The following is a 20,080-nucleotide window of genomic DNA, read 5'->3' on the forward strand; positions in this document are numbered from 1 at the left end:
GTTCAGTTCACACAGATTAAAATGAACTAGTTCATAGTTCACAAATTTGAACTAAATCAACAGTACCAAAAGTCAACCAGTTCACGTTCATTTCTTCCGTTTTTTCCCCTACAAAATGCTGTGAGTTTGAGTTTGACTTAGGTGGAGGAACTTTGCGGCTGTTGACTCGTGGTCTTAGCCTTTAATGATTTCTTGTGATCATCATTCACTCGCAGATATTTCCCAAGAATGGTCAGATGCTTCAGACCGCTGTGTCGTGTAAAAAGTCTGTGACCCAAAACACCGACATGCCGGGGTGCTGTAAAACACAGTGCGTGAGTTAACGACGCTCACGTTCATTAGTTGCGAACGGATACATCTAGTTCACCGTTCACCAAAAACATGAGCACGTTCAATGAATGGCGATCTTTTAGCGCGTTCATGCGCAACACTGGGTGTGTGTATGCTGTAACCTTTGCACAGAGCTCAATCAAGACAAGCATCTCACTAATAAATCTTGTTTTTACCCTCCAAGGCGGTCCAGTAATTCATCCTGTCCTTAGCCAAGGTGATTATAATCAGGCTGTTGCAGGAAAACACCATCAAAGCGCATAGTGTTCCCTATTGTTCTATTTTGCAATTAGTTTCAACCCAAGCTAAATCAGTAAGGAGAATTTTCAGTACTAGACAATATTTATATTTAATACAGTAAACCTCATGGAACCACATGAAATACTTCCCTATTCAAGGCGGACATAAGAATTATGGCACAATAAAACATAGTGTAAAATACAACACAATATATTGTCTCAACAGAGGACAAAAATCACTCCTTAAACTCAATAGGAACATTTCAAGAAGTCCCACAGGAACCTGGTGTTGATATCATCAGGACACATACCCTCTTTTTTTCTGTCTCTTTTAGAAGGATTAGCTTTTGACAAAACTCTGTCTGATCCTTTCTGTCATAGAAAAGCTTCAGTGTACTCATAAACAATGACTGATGCATCTATGCACAACGTCATCTGTATCTGTAACTTGAATTATGGTCCTTTTGTTTTCTCGACCGTCCTGATGGTGTTGACTTGAGCGTGAGCTGGCAAAGCTCCAGTCTCACTGACTTTACCTAACTGGAGGTTGTAGTCCAGGTCAAATAGATTATGTAAATTAAAGGGCACTGACCAAACATACTAACTCTGTCCTGATTAGTGAAATTAGAATGTAGTTTTAGGATACAGAACATTTTAGGAGGGTAGAACAGGCAGGGTAGAAAGGTTGGCGACTCTTACAGACTTGTGTAATTGAAAAAAAAAAAAAAACAGATCCAGCTCTTCAGAATACAGAAATGCCCAGAAAACAAATGTTATAGTATCCTCATTAAACTGGCTGTCTTGAACAGTTCACTAAGTCCCATTTACTTTACTCAACAAAACTTTGTAAATATGGCATGCATATTACATAGTTGGTAGGAATTTTAATATTTACGTGTAAAAATATTGATTGCAGGAGTCCTCACCATCAGGGACACCAGTGCCATTTGTTGCCCTCAAACAAATAGTTACACATTTACACATCATAACACAAAAACAAGAGTCAAGTTAGAATTTCATTTGTCCATTCAATTAACAGCTTTTCTTGCTGCCCTAAATACATTTGCATTGTTGAATATAAATCCATGTAAATAATTATTGGCAAAGCCAAACTGACACCTGACTGACACAAGGCCCAGTTTGATCTTTGACCTGTCATACATTACTTGGCCTGCATCATTTCAACATCACAGACTCATCATCCTGTGACTGCTAGCACTTCTGCTTCTCCCTGCTTGAGAGCAAAACTGTTTTCATTAGTCATTTTTCATCACTGAGATGCAATGGTGTGGTTGTTTATTTTGAAATATGCTTGTTCCTTATTGTTGACAGCCTTGTTAAACTTGTGAACAAGTGTGGGTTATAGTTGTATCGTGTGAGCTTGGAGGCATATTGGTGATTGATGCAGATTTCTATCACAAAGACCAGCAAAGCCACAGTTTTCATGTTTCTACTGCAGAAAATGGAAACAAATATTCTGTAAACATTAGAGCATATTATCAAAAGAATAATGTAGTTTACAGATGGTGTGTTGATTGATTACTTTTATATCAGCAGACAGCAGTGAATAAATTCCATCTCAGTTGTAAAGAATACTCCCATCACATCTGGGAGAAAAAAACTCCAGAATCAGCCAGAATGAGAATGCTACTAATTTTCTTTCATGTAAGGAGATATCAATATTTTTTATGAACGCAGTTGCAAACCAGAAAGACAAAACATTGTAGTACCAGTTTGGAAGTTTACTAAACAAAACAGGCATGTGACAAGCCACTTATGATATGATATATTAGCTATTATCCTTTATTAGCCTACATAATTGTTGTAGGCCTATTGTACATTCTGGGAATAACTTCTCACTGAATCCCATATCTCATGCTGTAATCTCAAATCTCTATAATTTAAATATATAGATAATAATATACAGTCTTTTGTTGCTTTTAGGCCGTTTCCTGTGACCTGGTTGTCGCTTTACCGACTGCATGTCTGTGTCTTCATGTATCCGTTTACATAGAGGATCATCAAACTTTTCAGCCCTCGAGCAAATACAGCTAATTTGCTGTATCCAGGCAACCAGTGAAACCTGTTCTGTTTTAGTTGCCAAGCATAAATGAAGCTATGAATGAGAAACATGTGGGAAACCCACTGGACAAAACGCACCGGAATGACACATTCTGCATTAGACTGGGCTCAGTCTAAAGTGCTCAGTTTACCTGCATTTTGCTGGTGCGTAAACATTGCGTTAGTGACATTTGGTGCATCCTGCTGGTGTCACGACTCTGCCGCTTGTATTCTCTCTTGTAGCGAGTGAACACAACGGGTACTGCTGATAAATGCAACTCGACAATGCTGCACAGCCAATACACCTTTCTGTCAATGAACCTGTTAGTGCTGTCATGCTCCTTTTTACAAGCTGCTGCAGTGGAGACGAGCGCTTGCGCATGCAGCAGGATTTAATCCGGTTATGAAAAAAAGATAACGGGTTGAGCAGCCTGTGCGCTATGATAATATTTTGGGCGTAGTGGTTCCTTTAGTTTGCATGGTGATGTTAATGTTACCCCGAATAAAGCGTGTCCTTTGGCGTCTTTGGTTAAAATAAACATTCGTTCACTTTGCTTATAGGCCATAATACGCTCCGCCCGAATCAGTGCGTGACGCTTAAAGTTAATTCTAGGGTTTAGGTTTCTACTGGATTTCATGTGAAGGAGGGCTTGAAGCAGAGCCCGCCCTCGCGGGTATTGGTTTGTGCTTTCCCTGCTCTGTGAGAGAAGCTTTACACGCAAATGAAACACGAAGTAGCCCATTTTAGTGCCCTGCAGAACTGAGGGGGAGCGCAGCGGAGAGAAGCCGTGATCATGATCTAACCGACAGAACCCGCTGTTTATCGGTGATTTCTCGATGGTTTCTATAGCCTAATTAAACGGTGGTAAGTCTTCAGTGGCGCTTGCCACTCAGTCGTAGAAGCAGAAAAGCTGAAGGCCAGGTCGAGTCAGTGAAGTCAAACGGATCTTGCGATGCCAACCGCGGATGCAGAGCCGGGCATGAGCAGAGGCACGGCGGTTGCAGCCCCGGCCTTAGCCAGCCAGCCCCCCGGTGAACGCGCAGTGAGTGTGCTGTGGTCGTTTGGAAAATGCCTGGGTGCTCTTCTACCTGTATACTTGGCCGGATATTATGGCTTCAGCATCAGTGTAGTCCTGTTCGGTCTGATGATCTACATGGGATGGAAACACAGTCGACTGGAAAAGGTGATGAGGCTCAAGTCTGCAATGTATCTGCTGGAGAACGAGAGGGAATTCACCGCTGAAAAGGTTTTCAGAAGCAAAAGGGATTTGCCTCCTTGGGTAAGGACTGGCTCACCGCCTGTCATGGTCATTCTCTGCAGTTTGTATCACCTGTCACATCTGCCACATCTGTCAGGCAGAACTTAAGCTGCATCTCAGTTACTGTGCATCACTGTAATAGGCTCTTACATGCATATTACTCATTAGTAGGTGCTTGTTGTTGTGTTTAGAAGCTCCATACGTCTTAAAGTGAACACATTTACGCATAAAAAGACAGGGAGAGTATTGCTTCATGGCAACCCTTCGATAAATATGTGCACGACTGTACTTTCTGTTCACAGTATTTTCCCCCTGTCCCTGACCAGCCCCATGTTTAGACATTCCTAATGTGCAGTGCATGGGGAATTAGTCTGAACTGCTGCCACACTGAGGAATGTGATTTGGAATGTGTCATATGAGGTCTTTGTAGTGGAAATTTGGAAAGAATGACACTGATATTGAGGAGATCGTACACTTTGTAGGCAGTTAAACACGTCTATACTAACAAAAATAATTCTAGCAATAGGAGAGATTCTCTGTGTGTTTACTCTTCCCGTTTCACCACAGTGGAGCTGCCATTGACCTTATCTGGCTCCAAAAACTTGATGACTCATAAACATCCTTCAGACCAAAGCAGAGGCTGTGACCAGGACCACCATATCTGGATAGAGAGCAAGAGAGAATAAACTGTGTGTGTGTTTGTGTTTGGGCATGGCCTAATCTTGAGATCTCATGTCTCGGTGGTTTTGGAGGAAAGGCTGATGTGCATGTGGTTGATAGTTTCCTGAGTCTTGGCAGTGATCAAATTAGTAAAGTTGTTAGGCCTGTGTTCTCTCTCTAATATGGAAACTATATGATACATTATATAGTTTATAGGTAGAAAGGTGGTGAAATTGTTTAATCAAGTAGAAATACTGCCTTGTAATTAAACTCTTCTAATGTAAAACCAATAATGCATGTTCTGAAAAGGATTTGTTTAAAATAAAAGTGTCCTGTATCCTGAATTATATCGAAATGTCTACTTCTGTTTATTCCACATGCCCAGGAAAATATTACTTAAAGAATCAAGTATTTTAACTACTCTGCTCAGAGCCAGAGGCCATTTTACACTACCGTGTTGCATTTGATTTCATGTCTGACCAATATCACTTGTCCACAGGTCAACTTTCCAGATGTGGAAAAAGTGGAGTGGCTGAATAAGGTATGTTTTTTCTCCCCCTATCAGACTTCGCATTTCTGCAGCTGTTTATTTCTACCTCAGGAAGTCAAAAAGTTTTGAGAATCATCTGTTTCAAAATACAGTACCTTGTATGATGATGGACTGCTCTGCTTCATTCAGCTGAACTCTTAGCAAAGCAAAGGAAACAACAATGATTTCATCACATTCAATATGAAGATAAAGAACACTTGTGTGGACTTTAAGTGATTTGGCTCCCGATGCAGCCTTTCCATCAGAGCAGGTTATCTACTGGTGTAATTAACAGGCAGGGAGAGTAGCTCAGGTCATATCGCAGAACTCTTTGTCTCTGTCAGTACAGTAACCTCACATCAGCACAGGGCAAGTGTGGATATGAATACAAATAATGCAAAGCGCCCATCTGGAGAGAAAAATGTAATGAACTCAGTGACAGAAGCCCAGATTGTAGGATGGCAATTTGCTGGCCTCGTCTTTCACCAGCCCACGTCTCTCCTGCAGGCTTCCTGACATGTGATCTGGCTGCTCACGCTTACCCTCCTCATTTGTAACCCTAAACAAACATGCCTGACAACTTGTGGAAATTAGTACCTGCAAAGAAAAGGAGCTGATAATGTCTGCGAGTAGTGCATGTGAAAAAGCCTGTGAGGAGTTGTAGAATGCATTATTCCTAATTGCATGTCCATAACTGTATCATAAATAATGTAAAGGATACTTTCCTGTAGCTGTAGCCTGTTAGCATCACCAGTCTCATGAGGAGTTTGGAGGTCAGAGGAGCAGTGGATAGTAGCTGACAAGACTTGGCGCCTCACTCTTACACGTCACACTGACATGCTGAAGCTAACACCAATGTGAGGCTGTGTGGAGTGATAACACTGATACACCGATTCAACTATCACATAGAATCAATGCAAATGAATATATCAAATGAAATTTATGAAGTTTTGATTTTATGTTAACACCTTATTTTATGGATCCACAGTTTCAGAAAATGTATTAAGGTTAAGGATTATTTGAAACTTTATTCTCCATATATGTTTAATTCTATTCTTTCCTGTAGACAAATTTCACATTATTTACTGTGCACAGACTAAAATATTCTCTAGCTTACACTAGCAGTTAATAGGAATTAATAATTAATTCAGTGTGTACCGATTGAATACAGTCTGTATTTTCCCTATAATTAGTGCCAAATTACATTGTTCTTTCTGGGAAATCTCCTAGGAAATTATTAGGGAATTATAGACCCATGAAATAAAGCATTTGCGATTATTTTTTTCTTTTTGATTTTACTTCAATATGATGTTCTTCAAAATGAGGGCACTTGATTACATCATTTCATAACCATCTTGCTGAATTATTGATGGCTGAGCTATTGTTCACTATTTAGATTGTGTCCTCTGTCACATGTGTTTTTTTCCTAAACCGTCTCTGAAAAGCTTTTTAACCACAAGGCAAACAGCAGGTGGTCATGGCTTTGTGAAGTTTATGTGTGTCTATGGTTCTTTGTTATTTGCAGTCATGTTCTGGTAACTCATTTCTTCATTTACAGGAAGTGCTTTGCTATGACTAAGCATTTGCACAAATAATAACTAACTGTTACTCACAGAATTATATTACTAGGGGTGCAAACATGAACCAAATTTGATTACTTGTATTTATTCATCACTTTATACCATCCTATGTATCTTATATTAAACAAAACATTGGATCGTGTCATTGCCGTGTTGAAATCTGCCAAGAAAAATAATGAATGGCCATATGTTCTGCCATGTAGATCCTGCAGCAGGCTTGGCCCTTTGTAGGCCAGTATCTGGAGAAGCTGCTGGTGGAAACCATTGCTCCTGCCATCCGTGCCTCCAACATTCATCTGCAGACTCTCAGCTTCACCAAGGTCAACATAGGAGACAAGGTACCTGAATGGCCTGTCGTAAAAGCAGCAATTTATTCTGTAAATGTTCCACGACCAAGAAAATACAGTGGAACCCAGGGTATTAATGTGGGTAATATGCATGTCAGTCTGGTAATGCAGGGCCGGTATTACAAGAATAAAGATTGATGATTTCACAGCGAATGATAATCTTCATGTGTGTCTTTGCTAATGTGATTTCATAAAATCTCTATCAGGCTTATTTGCTTTGTGTAACAGCAGCTGTTGTGTTCACAGGCTGTGAAGGTGGTTGGTGTAAAGGCTCACACAGAACACGATAAAAGACAAGTTATGTTGGATTTGTACCTGAGGTAATGCATCACAACTTTTGCTTTTTCATTATTTCATATTGTTGTGTGTGTATAAGCAACCAGTCAGTCAAGTCAGATGCTGAAATATTCCTGTGTTACTATGAAGTGTCCTACACTAGGGCAGGGTTTGTTCTTGTCTGTCAGAGCAGATCATCATTTACTTAACACAAAAATGAAAACACCTCTATCATAAGTCATATCAGCTGCTTCCCTTGGTTAAATATGTATCACTAGACTTGTCACTGCTCTTCTACTTGCAGTTATGCCGGTGATGTCGAAATCAATGTAGAAATCAAAAAGTACTTTTGTAAAGCCGGAGTGAAAGGAGTCCAGGTATAAGAATTAATATTAAGATATTCTTACATTATTACTCATAGTTAATTAGCCTGAAAACATCCTTTCAATATTACATTTTCTGTTTGTAGCTCCATGGGAAGCTGCGTGTGATCCTTGAGCCTCTGATCGGAGACATGCCACTGGTTGGAGCCATCACAATGTTCTTCATCCGCAGACCCGTGAGTGCAGCACCAGTGAAGCACATCTGATTACTTTTCAGTTTTAATCTGCATTGTTATCTGAGGTGTACGTGTATGTATTCATATGTCTTTACTTTCATCTGTTGTAGAAACTGGACATCAACTGGACTGGGCTGACCAACCTGTTAGATATCCCTGGGCTGAAGTGAGTTTATATGATAGAGCTCTGTGTACATCTCTTTTTGGGTGTGGTCGCATTGATATGTCTGGTGTTTTTTTTTCATTGTTTTTTAACAAGGAGTGCCTGTTTGTGGAGTAGGACTGACTTTTGACATGCAGAAATGTTTTGGAGGCTGCATTTTTGGGATTAATGGATACATTTCAGAGGATTTATTATTTATTTAGCCACTAGGATCACAGAGGTTTTTCTTTTCAGTGAAGGATCTGTGTGGTCACATCCTTAAAGGGCAAGTGTGGTGATATCCTATATTTTTGTTCTTGTCCACAAATCCTGTGCAAAGACTAAAACCAACAATGAATTGACCTTACTAACAAGTAGCGAAAGACTGATATAGCTTTTTCCAGTGTGCCACAGAGCTCCATTGTTGTCCAAAAAACGACTGAAAACGCATAAATGAGTCACGCTGTTGCACATGTACCTTCATTACGATGAACATGAGTACTGTATTTTATTTTGAGTCAATCCCACATGCACACACCGTCCTGCTGCCTTGAATAGTCAGTAAAGCACCAAATGTGGATTGATCCACTTCAGAAGATAGTCCTTAACAAATCCACTATTTACTCCTGTTTGAGTAACTTTTGCTAAAAAACTACATTGCCTGGCTTTTTTAGGGAATTAAGTTTAAATTTGTGACCCCTTTTATAAAAAGTACATCTGTAGTAGAAACGAATGGTGTTGCTGAGTGCCACAGACAGGGAAGAGAAGTCGAAAGTGCTGACAGCCAGACTAACACAGTGTTGGTTTTGTTCTTTTCATGGGTTTGTTGATAATAAGAAAAATATTGAACAATGCCAGCCTTATCCTGTAACTTGTTAAACTTTATGCCATACTGGTGTGTTATTCAGTATGTTTATTATGACTCCATGCATTTAAATCAAGGTAGTTTTTAAGGCCCATTATTTAAGGTCAGACTGCTGAATGTAGAATCAACTATGGTACAATTAAACAGAATATGGAGATAAACTGATGGTTTGACAAATAGGAACGATGCAACTCTATTTAACATTCATATTCAGTGTAATTGTATGGTGGCTGATTCTTCACTGTGTTTCGATCTTATGTAATGTACTTTTGTGAAAATACAATTAAAGCATTGTCAGAGGTGTAAATTTGTTGCTGACACATCAGTTCCCTCTGACAATACTTTCAATGACAGTTTGTCATTATTTTTTAATTGTATTCCTCCTTTAGATGACATTCGCCAACATGATTTCACAGAAAACTGTGCTCATCTTTAGCCAATGGGTGCTTCCTGTTGGTTCTGTTGCTGAGAACCTGGATATCATGTTATTTATGCATGTTCATATGGTTAGCAGTAGTGTATAGCCTCTGTCTGTTTGTTTGTGTGTTCCTCCCCTTGTGTGTACCCAACATCCTCCTGGCATTCATTTGCAGTGCCATGTCGGACACTATGATAATGGATGCAATAGCCTCCCATCTGGTGCTCCCCAACCGTCTCACTGTTCCCCTGGTGGCCGACCTGCACATTGCGCAGCTCCGCTCCCCTCTCCCAAGGGTAACTGTCTCCATTATGAATGGCCTGGAGAAACATGGACCCGCACATACTGAAGCAGATCTGTCTCAGCATATAAGTTGCAAGCAAACACAGCAAATACATACAGCAAATTCACATTGCGAATGAAAAAACATGAATTCATGCTTTGTGAGGAAGCTTGTTGACTAACATTTTGCTTTTCTTTGTGCATGCATGCGTTTTTATGCATGTGTATGCAAATGCTAGGGAGTCGTGCGTATCCACCTGCTGGAAGCTGAGGACCTGACTGCCAAGGATACAGTCATCAAGGGCTTAATCGACGGGAAGTCGGACCCGTATGCCGTTCTGCGTGTAGGAACCCAGATCTTCACTTCTCATCATGTGGACAGCAACCTGAACCCACAGTGGAGGGAGATGTATGAGGTGAGATGGGCTGGGAGGGAAGATAATATATCAGAAACTGAGCTATAAGAAAAATACGAGATATATGGCTTTGCTTTGATATTAAAGTACTGCACTTCCCACCAGTTTGTGTGCTGAAAATTATAGCTTGGTGTTGGTGTCCTTGCTTCGTACAGATTGCATAAGTCTTTGGTAGTAAATACGTCATTAGCACAGAGGTAACAGTTTTGTGGAGATTTTATCTACTTCTTTGGTAGCAGGAAGCCCCTATTTCTGAGATAAGCAGCTCTTGCGAAAACTGCTTGCTCAGGGACATATTCGTGTTGTGGTTTATGAAATTTTTGACATCTACCTAGCACAATAGTGAAAAGTAGCCATTGTGATTCTGTTTGCATGCCCTTGTGTTATTGTGTCATGTGTGGCTGTTTATTTGTTGTGTTGTATTGCGTATTTGTCCATTTATGTGTGTGTGTGTGTGTGTGTGTGTGTGTTGTGTGTGTCAGGTGATTGTCCATGAAGTACCTGGTCAGGAGTTGGAAGTGGAAGTGTTTGACAAAGACCCAGACCAGGATGACTTCCTGGGGAGGTAGCTTATTCATTCTCATTAATTTACTCTATGTGCTTCTCATGTCATTTCCATCTCTGCTATTGCCATGTCGGGCCATGATTCTGTCGAAATTTGAACACCTTAGTCTCTTTGATTCATGGCTTCAATGATTCTCTCTCTATCTCTCTTTATCTGTCTCTCTTTCAGGGTCAAGGTGGATCTTGACATTGTAAAGAAGGCCAGAATTGTGGATGATGTAAGTAGTTATGCTTATGTTTAACCTTTTTGAGTTTTTGGACAAGATTCAGTATTTTACTACATTTATTTTTTTTCTTCTCACTCAGATCGTAGAATAAACAGCAAGCACAAGATTGCAGTTATTATTTTGTTTCACTCTGGAAAATAGCTTAGTAAGACTGCAGCAATCCTGTTACCATGTGACATTGCAGACCCCATGTGCCTCCTCGTGATCTGATCTGATCTTCTTCTATCCTACCATCCCGTCCAGTCTCAAAGAAATCAGCCAGATGAAAATATTGTGTGCTTAATGAGCCCTCTGTTTCTGTAAACAGTGGTTCAATCTGAGGGACGTCCCATCTGGCAGTGTTCACCTCCGGCTGGAGTGGCTCTCTCTGCTGTCCTCTGCTGACAGACTGAGTGAGGTGAGTCTACAGCACAGCCTAATGGTGCTCGGTGAATCTTTTTTTGCCCAATCAGAGGCAGGGCTTTGGGTAGTGATGTGGACAAAATTGAAACACTGGTAAGTATCAGAGAATTATTTTTATATTGTTATGCCATGTTATTTATTTGTATATTTATGGCATTTGACAGTATAGAGAGACAGGAAACATAGGGAGAAAGGGCAATGACATGCGACAAAGGTTCCTGGCCAGAATTGAACTGGGAACGTTACACTTACATACGCAACTTACACCACTCAACCACCAGGATACCCTTTGCCCTGATATTTATTTGTCAAAAATCACAAAAAACAATGTTTAACTATTTTTCCCATTGAGTCAAATGTCATTTTTGAGTTTTACATTATTAAAAAAATCCTATAATTTGAAGTTATTATAATATAACTTGTTTATTTGACCTTTATTTAACCAGAAAAGATGAAATATCTCTTTTTCATGAGTGTCCCTGCCGAGATAGGCAGCAATAACAACGAGTTTGACAACACAAAACAGACAACACAAAATATGTCACAGGTCAGAGTCAAACAAAAATGTGATTATTAAATTATTGATAAAGAATCACATTAGATTACATCCTATAAACAATCTGAGATGGCTGGATGCACTCCAGGTTTTATATTTTATGTGAGCTTGCGTAGTTGGTTTTAGCAAGTGTTTTTACATATTTTTATCATATGATTTATGTATTTTATTATGTTTTATGTATTTTATGTCTGTTAAGTCTGTGTGTCTTCTAAGTTTCACTTGACTGCAAAACAAATTTCACCCCAGGGACAATAAAGTTAAGTTGAAGCTGAAGTTAAAGAAAGTCTGAGAGTAATCTAAAGACATCAATCAAAATAAATAAGACCAATCTAAAACTGTCAAATAGTGAATCAATAACACATTCTTCATCGATAGTATGAAAACGGTAAAATTGTCAGTGGTCACTGGTTGGGCTTCGGCTTTTAGGTTCTCAGAAAATGTATCTCATACGCTCTTTGCTTCTGTTCGTGTTTCTTCTACCAGGTGATCCAGAAGAACCAGAACTTGACCAGTAAGATGGCTGATCCTGCATCTGCCGCCATCCTAGCAATCTATATTGATCAAGCTCACGAACTGCCTGTAAGATTATTATTATTTCTCTCTCTCATGTTGCGTGCATGACATTTTCATCTGTTATCCACATTGATGTATTTGATATGTTGTAGATGAGGAAAGGCAATAAGGACCCGAGCCCAATGGTGCAGATTTCCATTCAGGATACAACTAAAGAGAGCAAGGTAAGGATAAAACTTTTTCTTTGTACATTAAACCAAACTCTGATTGTAATGAACTTTTTCCCCTCTATTCTGCAGACTTGCTACGGGACCAACAGCCCTGTGTGGGAGGATGCCTTTACCTTCTTTATTCAGGATCCTCGCAAACAAGACATCGACATTCAAGTAAGTCATTATCAGTAATGATTGAACACACCAATTAAACTAGCTACAAAGATTTTACATACAATTACTCCCGAGGTGTCAAGGTAATTAGTACACTAAATACCTTATTGATTTTCCCTCTGGTTTTAATACATTTTTCATTTCTGTAAACTGCACTCCTCTTTTTAACCCATTTATGGCCCTTTTCCCTTCACAATGTTTACCTTTCCTGCCGCTTTTTTCCTCACTCCACAACTTCTGTTCCTGTGTTTTTCAATCAGGTGAAAGATGATGACCGTGCTCTGTCCCTGGGTAGCCTGACCATCCCTCTGACCCGGCTTCTCGCGACCCCTGAACTCACCCTGGACCAGTGGTTCCAGCTGGAGAATTCTGGTTCCGCCAGTCGCATCTATGTCAAAATTGTTCTTAGGGTTGGTATTTCACACACAGACTCTCCTTTGTGCACACTCACATGCGTCGAATAGTGTAGTAAATAAGTAAGATGTGGATTCAAGCCCTGTTTTGGCAACAATCAACCCAGCTGAAGTGTCTGTGTGGAAGACTTTGAAATCTTACTAGCTCCCAAAGGACCACTTGGGCTCTCCATGGCTCTGTGTGTGTGTTTGTTATCTATGGAAATCAGATCCTGTTGGACATTGCACTCTGAGATAAAAGAATGTAAGATACTGGATAGGTTATAAAGTACTCTACCATGTGCACCCACAAATATGCATCACTAGATAAAGACCTGCAGAAATTCCTAACTTCCCCCTTTACATGTCTGAACTTAACCCGAACACAATAAATGCAACCTAAAGTGCTCCTCATAAATACTGAAACAGAAAAACAGTGACACAGAAACCTGCATTTTCTCTATTGTCTGTGTCTCTGAAGCATGAAAGAGTGTTCTTCAGTAATTTACTGCTTGACATTTGCTCACCTTGACCTGTTTTTTTTTTTCCTACTAGGTTTTGTGGCTAAGCGATGATGCCACTCCCACAACTCCGTCTCCTCGGCCTTCAGCCTCTGGGCCTGGGATGGGTCAGGGGAGAATCACATCAGAGCTGAACCCTATGGGTCCCGGCGGTTTAGCTAAACCTCAACCAACACGACCACAGCACACCACGCCTGACCCAGAGTTTGCAATGGAGGTAAAAACTGTTACCTATGGTCAAACAGCAGCAGACACCACTCAGCCTCTCTCACACACACTATAGTATCATTCCTTGTCCTTGCCCACAGGGAGTGCTGCGTATCCATCTGATGGAGGCCCAAAACCTGATAGCGAAGGACAACTTCATGGGGGGCATGGTAAAGGGGAAGAGTGACCCCTACGTCAAGATCCGCGTGGCTGGTATCACTTACCGTAGCCACACCATCAAAGAGAACCTCAATCCCATTTGGAATGAACTCTACGAGGTATTACCTTTGTTTATTGCTCGAGTAGTTCTTCTACTCATCTGATGAAATTATTAGGTTTTTAATTAGATTAATTATTTAATTTGTTTGTTTTTTAGGTGATTTTGACCCAGCTTCCTGGTCAGGAGATCCAGTTTGAGTTGTTCGACAAGGACCTTGATCAGGATGACTTCCTTGGAAGGTGTGCCCTGACATTGCAAATAATAATAATAATAATAATAATAATACTGAAGGAAAATATGTCAATGAAAAGGAAGATATGGTATTGATTGAGTCCTATCTTCACAGGTTCAAGCTTAACCTACGAGATATTATCAGCGCTCAATTTATCGATACGGTGGGTGACACATAGTTGAAATTATTTAAACTGATAATTGAACAAATAATATTTACATTCATATTTATATTGTAAACTCTTGTACTCTTATTACAGTGGTACACTCTAAATGATGTGAAGTCAGGCCGAGTTCACCTGGTGCTGGAGTGGCTGCCAAAAGTCTCTGAGCTACCCAGACTGGAGCAGGTAAGATATTTACTCTCTTTCTTTTATTTTTTATTCTCTTTTTATTTGGATATGCCAAGGCAACATACAAATAATGCAGTAATTGTAATCAAACTTAAAAGCCTTGACTGTCCATACCTTTTTTAAACAATTGCAAAAAAAGGATAATAATAAATGGAGTAATAATAAATAACATGTACAAAGAAATTAATCAAATATAATAAAGATGCAAACTAAAGTGCATAATCAAAAGCAAAACTTAGTAAGTAGAACCAGAACTGTGGATGTGTACCTTGATGATACTAAATTCTCTTTTTAAAAAAACAAAGGAATTCACATTAGACAAAGATCTTAAAGATCCAATTTTCCCATATTTTTACAAACTTATCCTGTTGCAGTCTTATATAAAAAATAAAAATAAATAAATTACATCAATCCAATCATCAGTTGAAGGTATTTCTTTCTAGTAAGGGCGTTTCTGGATACAACATTTACAATCCAAAATTCCTAGTGCAACTCCAATGTAAGAGATGGAGGACAAAATCTGCAGTAACCGTTCTGTGCAAAAATGCATTTCAAAGTTTAGCCAAAGTTAATATATGAGGCTTCAGCTGAATCTCTTCCAAAGTTGCAATCTTTTTAGCAAGAAATTCCTGTTTCTATGCTAAGTCGCAGCAGAGGGATACTTCGCATGTAGATTTGTTTCTACAACAGCAGCAATAAGATACCTACTAATTTGTCTAACTCGGTCTACTCATATTGAATTCAGCTGAACTGAGGACTGTGGATTTTGTCATTGATCTTTTACAGTGGAGTTGTGCTAGGAAGGGACTGCTTCACGGCCAGTACGAACAGGAGGAATGAAACAGCAACCTTAAAAAAATCCAAACCTATCCTATAAATGATGCCTCTTGTGCTGTGAGAGCCTGGTACCCTTGTTTTCTAGCATTGTTGTTTGGTTGCTATGGCAGATGCAAACCGTTTTTAATAAACAGGAAAGAGGACGACTGGATAATGGATAATGAACTTATCTTTGCTGATGCTTTTTGTAGATTAGTTAATTTATGTTCATATCTTTGTTGGTAGTGTTGCGAAGGAAATTTCAACCACAGCTTTCTTATTGCACAATAAGTCTTGCTAAAACTGTCACTCTCCCACTCTTTTTATCTCTATTTGTGACATCATTTCCCACTTCTTCCAGATCCTGCAGTACCAGTCCCAGCAGTCGTACCAGAATAAGGTTGTGCCATCAGCGGCCGTGCTGTTTGTGTATGTGGAACGTGCCCATGGCCTGCCGGTGAGATCATACCTAAGAGTCCTCAGGGTTCTATTTGTTGTTCATTATGATGTGTTTTTCCTCTCTCTTAAGAGTGCAGAAGTACAATGGTTGCTTATAGTGGCAGTGTATTGCATAAAACACTGTAGTGCTCCAATACAGCTGCATGTTCATTTATACATTATGTACTGTGTGTTTTAAATTTAGTAGATGCTCTTGACACAATTTTTCTATTACAATATTCTTTGTGTGTAATTTCAGTTGAAGAAGAGTGGAAAGGAGCCAAAAGTCGGGGCTGACGTTATCCTCAAAAGCATTTCAAACAGAACCAAGGTAGGATGACGACTTCTTAGATGAGCTTGTGAATGTGACAAAAGAGAAGTGCTGTCTGAAAAGTAATTAAATTCTCCTGTTTGTTCTGTCCCAAGATTTGTGAGCGTTCCACATCCCCTCGCTGGGACGAAGCCTTTCACTTTTTGGTTCGTGACCCCCGAGATGAAACACTCACAGTGAAGGTGAGAGTCATTAACGGCATCTGTATTTCCACTTTTTGTCTGAACTATGTAGCTGTAAAGCAGATAAATTAATCAATAAATTTTTTAAAATTAATTTATAATGTATCTAAATGTTTGTGTATGTTTGTGTCTAGCTCTCCCACAGCTGGGGCCAGGCCCTTGGGTCCTTGACACTTCCTCTCAGAGAGGTGCTTGGTGAGCCAGGCATGGTGCTGGACCGCTGGCTCAATCTGGATGGAGCACTGCCAGAAAGCCAGATTTTACTGAGGGTCACGCTCAAGGTACTGACAATTTATCCTGCTTATTTTCTCTGCACTACCAAAATATTGCAGTATGTGCCCATGTGATTAATGCCCTAATTGTTATTACTTCTGTACTATATCACTTGTGTTTTTTGCAGCTCAAAGGTATAGAACCAATTTTGCAACGCACTGAATATTGCACTTTAACAACTGTAACAAAATCTGCTTACAAACAAACTCAGATGTGCACCACTTCTTACAGAATATCATGTGCTGTAGACTGAAAGATAACAGATACCCTGCACAATGCCTCTGCACTTGTTGCACACTTTAGTAAAATAGGTAAGCTTAAAGGAATAGCTCAACATTTTTGTTATTCGCTTTCTTGCAGAGGGTTAGATGAGAAGATTGATACCACTCTCATATCTGTAGCTTAGCTTAGCACAAAGACTGGAAAGAGGGGGAAACAGCTAGCCTGGCTCTGTCCAAAGTTAATAAAATCCGCCCACCAACACCTCTAAAGATCACTAACATGTTGTATCTCATTTCTTTAATCCGTACAAAAACTGTAACGACAAGTAGTCATTTTACAGGGGGGTATGCATTTCTTGGCCAGGCACAGTCACTTCCTTGAAACTCCGCTGGTAGTCTGGCAACCTCATGGTGACGATGGTGACAGCGAAGACTCCAGGAAGTTACTTAGCTTTAACTTCATATTTACAGACATGCGAGTGGTATCTATCTTCTCATCTAACTCTCAGCAAGAAAGCAAATAAGTGTATTTCCAACTAACAGCAAAAAGCCACAACCACCATACATATTCAGATACTGGCAAGGTATCTATCAACGCAGGAGTTTTGAAAGTCATTCTGGGAAATATAGGAGATCACAGATTGATGCCATGTATCTGTGTACCAGTATCTGACTTTGGATTGCCCCTTTAACAGCAGTGGCAACACAACTTCAAGTCTTGCTGCATAGCAAGTCTGTAGAATTTAGTCATTAGTCAGACATGAGGTAAAAGATTATTATGCTGCAGCGATGTCATGCTAAGCTTTGATTTCTATTTGCATATGTCTTGCAGATCTTGGACACTCAGCTGGCGGTGTGTCGTCGGGCTCCGGGGGAGGCAGGTAATGATGCCGGCGGAGAGGAGGTCATTCCCAGATGGGTTCCTTCCCATCTGGACCTCAGACAGAGAAGTGGATTTGCCATGTGAGTCACACGTGCGAGCATCAATGGCCCATTGTGTAGTCAAGATAGTAGTTATCAGGGTTTCCTTAGTAGACTGTTTTACAGTTTATTTCATCCTGGTTTGGGTCTGTTTTGCCCTTAGTATTCGAATAATCACATTTTATACACTGTGTCTTTAGAGCTGGTGATAATGCTAACGCAGCAGGCCAGGTGAAGCTTACCATCGGTTACTCCACAGAGGAGTGCAGGCTTTTCATCACCGTTCACTCCTGCAGGTCTCTATATCACATATGTTACCTCTTTATCATCACATTTTTGACCTGGGCCACTCTGTACCAACACATGTTGTGAATGTGATCGCTATATATACCCACAGAGCCCTGGCAGCCTGCTCCAAGGACGGTGCAGACCCTTATGTTTCCTTCATCCTGCTGCCTGACAAGAAGGCAACCACCAAGAGGAGAACCGCCACCAAGAAGAGAGACCTCAACCCAGAATTCAACGAGAGGTAAGACAAACAAACGAGACAGTCATGATAGTGAAGGAAAGGCGAGGATGTTAACTGACTTCTCCCTCCTTTATCTCTCTTTCTGTAGGTTTGACTTTGATTTCTCTCTCGAGGAGTCCATACAGAGAAGACTGGACCTGTCTGTGAAGAACAGCGTCTCCTTCATGAGCAGAGAGAGGGAGCTTATCGGCAAGGTATATATCATCAGTCGCGTCTGAAATGCAGTTGTTGTAGTGATTGTGACCAGACACCAAAGATACAGAAATGTGAAACATCATCTTTTGCTTCTCCTTGTTGCCCTCAGTTGCAGCTGGACCTGGACCAAATTGACCTCAAGACTGGTGTCACACAATGGTAATAATTTAAACAGCTACCAGCTAACAGTTATATTAACAAATGTATGCTCAAATATTACTTTCTTCAAGATTATTTAAACAACAAATTGTATCCTTTCTGTTTTTCCAGGTATGATTTGGTAGCAGAGACCAACTAGAAGAATCAATGGTTGGTCAGAAGTACTATATAACATTAAGTGTTGCTTCTGTGATCTGTAATTTGTGTGTTTGTATATTCAGCTTAAATTAAATTTCCACCATCACTGAAGAAAAGAACGATGACATATCTGCTCATCAAAAACACAGTCCATCAGTATTCATGAGAAGAAACTTTACATGTAGCTTGTCATCCGTAAAGTGTTAACTGTGCTGAATCCATGCTGTCTTGGACAGATTCTTCAGTAGAATATTTTGGCTGAATAGATATTTGATAATAATGCAACTATGTTGCACAACCTACCAAGTTTATATATGTTCAAAAGCATGTCAAAGTCCTCTTTGAATTTTATTTATAAAAGGGCTTATGATGTGGTTAATATCCTAAGGTAAGACAATGTTTTATGGATTTACAGCATCCAATACAATTGAAAGAGATTCCTTTAAAATTTATTTTTTACAATTTCCAAATAATTCCCAATAATACTTTGTTTGTATACGTTTATATTATTGCCTTAAGTATTACAAAACTGTGCACAATTTGTCAGTGTCTATGAATTATGTTCCAACGGAGGTTTTATATGTTTTAACCAGAGCTCTCTTGAAGTTGCTTTTATAAATCAAAGTATTACCAACCTAGACCCTCACATTTACCACTGAAAACAGAGGTATGATACTGTAAGCAGAGTCTAAATCACTGTGCTTTTATGAAGAGAAAACTTTGTAGATACTGAAAACACATTGCTGGTGTTCTTACATCCATGCTTCTTTGTGTTTGCATGTGTTTGTAGCACTAAATGCAACAAGCTGAAGCTATCAGCCGTGTTTATTCTTTATTTTTCGAAGCAAAACAGTTATGACCTTATGAGAAGCAAGCAAATATTGTACGCCAGCAGTGGGACAGCTTCCGTGTACCGCCACGGTCACCTCACCACAAAGGCTCGGACACTGATTTGTGGTAATGGAAAGAAAATAGTATTTAAGTGTCAGAATTGAAGAAGAAAACTGCTGAGCTTTGACATTATTTGAAACATATCATCATGTATCTGCTGAAGTTGTTGATTAAAGTTTGCACTCTCATGAATCAAACCAGTTGTGTGACTTCATTTAAGTGTAAAAGTTTAAAAAATAATAATAATTCTAACATATTCCATTTTTGAGGGCGGGTGTTTTGATGAAATGTCATACTCATATCTTGCCACCAGGTCGTGATGAAGTGCTGACAAACCCTCACTTTTCCGTCCAGCTGTTTGTGGGCTCGCTGCCAACAGATGTGAGGGGCGGGGAAGCAGATATAAAGTGATTGACAGGTCTTTTTGCCAACAGGAGCACGGCCTCCT

At 39.8% G+C, this 20,080-nt stretch overlaps 1 protein-coding gene across 1 annotated transcript; it reads left to right on the forward strand.

Moving 5' to 3' along the window:
* The first annotated feature begins 3,278 nt into the window (after positions 1-3,278).
* Positions 3,279-19,829, forward strand: esyt1a (extended synaptotagmin-like protein 1a). The gene is made up of 31 exons (XM_044211074.1): positions 3,279-3,910; positions 5,049-5,090; positions 6,862-6,996; positions 7,252-7,325; positions 7,586-7,658; positions 7,751-7,840; positions 7,951-8,006; positions 9,441-9,561; positions 9,787-9,963; positions 10,446-10,528; positions 10,697-10,745; positions 11,062-11,151; positions 12,199-12,294; positions 12,381-12,452; positions 12,528-12,614; positions 12,875-13,024; positions 13,562-13,744; positions 13,836-14,012; positions 14,111-14,193; positions 14,301-14,349; positions 14,446-14,535; positions 15,716-15,811; positions 16,052-16,123; positions 16,219-16,305; positions 16,440-16,586; positions 17,632-17,762; positions 17,921-18,016; positions 18,118-18,249; positions 18,338-18,443; positions 18,554-18,603; positions 18,715-19,829. Exons 1-31 carry the CDS (start codon positions 3,584-3,586, stop codon positions 18,740-18,742), a joined length of 3,249 nt encoding a protein of 1,082 aa, XP_044067009.1. The 5' UTR covers positions 3,279-3,583; the 3' UTR covers positions 18,743-19,829.
* The last annotated feature ends 251 nt before the right edge of the window (positions 19,830-20,080 follow it).

The sequence above is a fragment of the Siniperca chuatsi genome, linkage group LG10 (genome assembly GCF_020085105.1).
Source record: "Siniperca chuatsi isolate FFG_IHB_CAS linkage group LG10, ASM2008510v1, whole genome shotgun sequence".
In the NCBI taxonomy this organism is placed as follows: Eukaryota; Metazoa; Chordata; class Actinopteri; order Centrarchiformes; family Sinipercidae; genus Siniperca; species Siniperca chuatsi.

Bases quoted from the DNA above. Each gene is read 5' to 3' on its own strand.
- esyt1a (XM_044211074.1), top strand. From the start codon at position 3,584: ATGCCAACCGCGGATGCAGAGCCGGGCATGAGCAGAGGCACGGCGGTT. The intron at 3,911-5,048 runs GTAAGGACTGGC...ACTTGTCCACAG, and splicing joins AAAGGGATTTGCCTCCTTGG to GTCAACTTTCCAGATGTGGA. The intron at 16,587-17,631 runs GTACTGACAATT...TATGTCTTGCAG, and splicing joins TACTGAGGGTCACGCTCAAG to ATCTTGGACACTCAGCTGGC.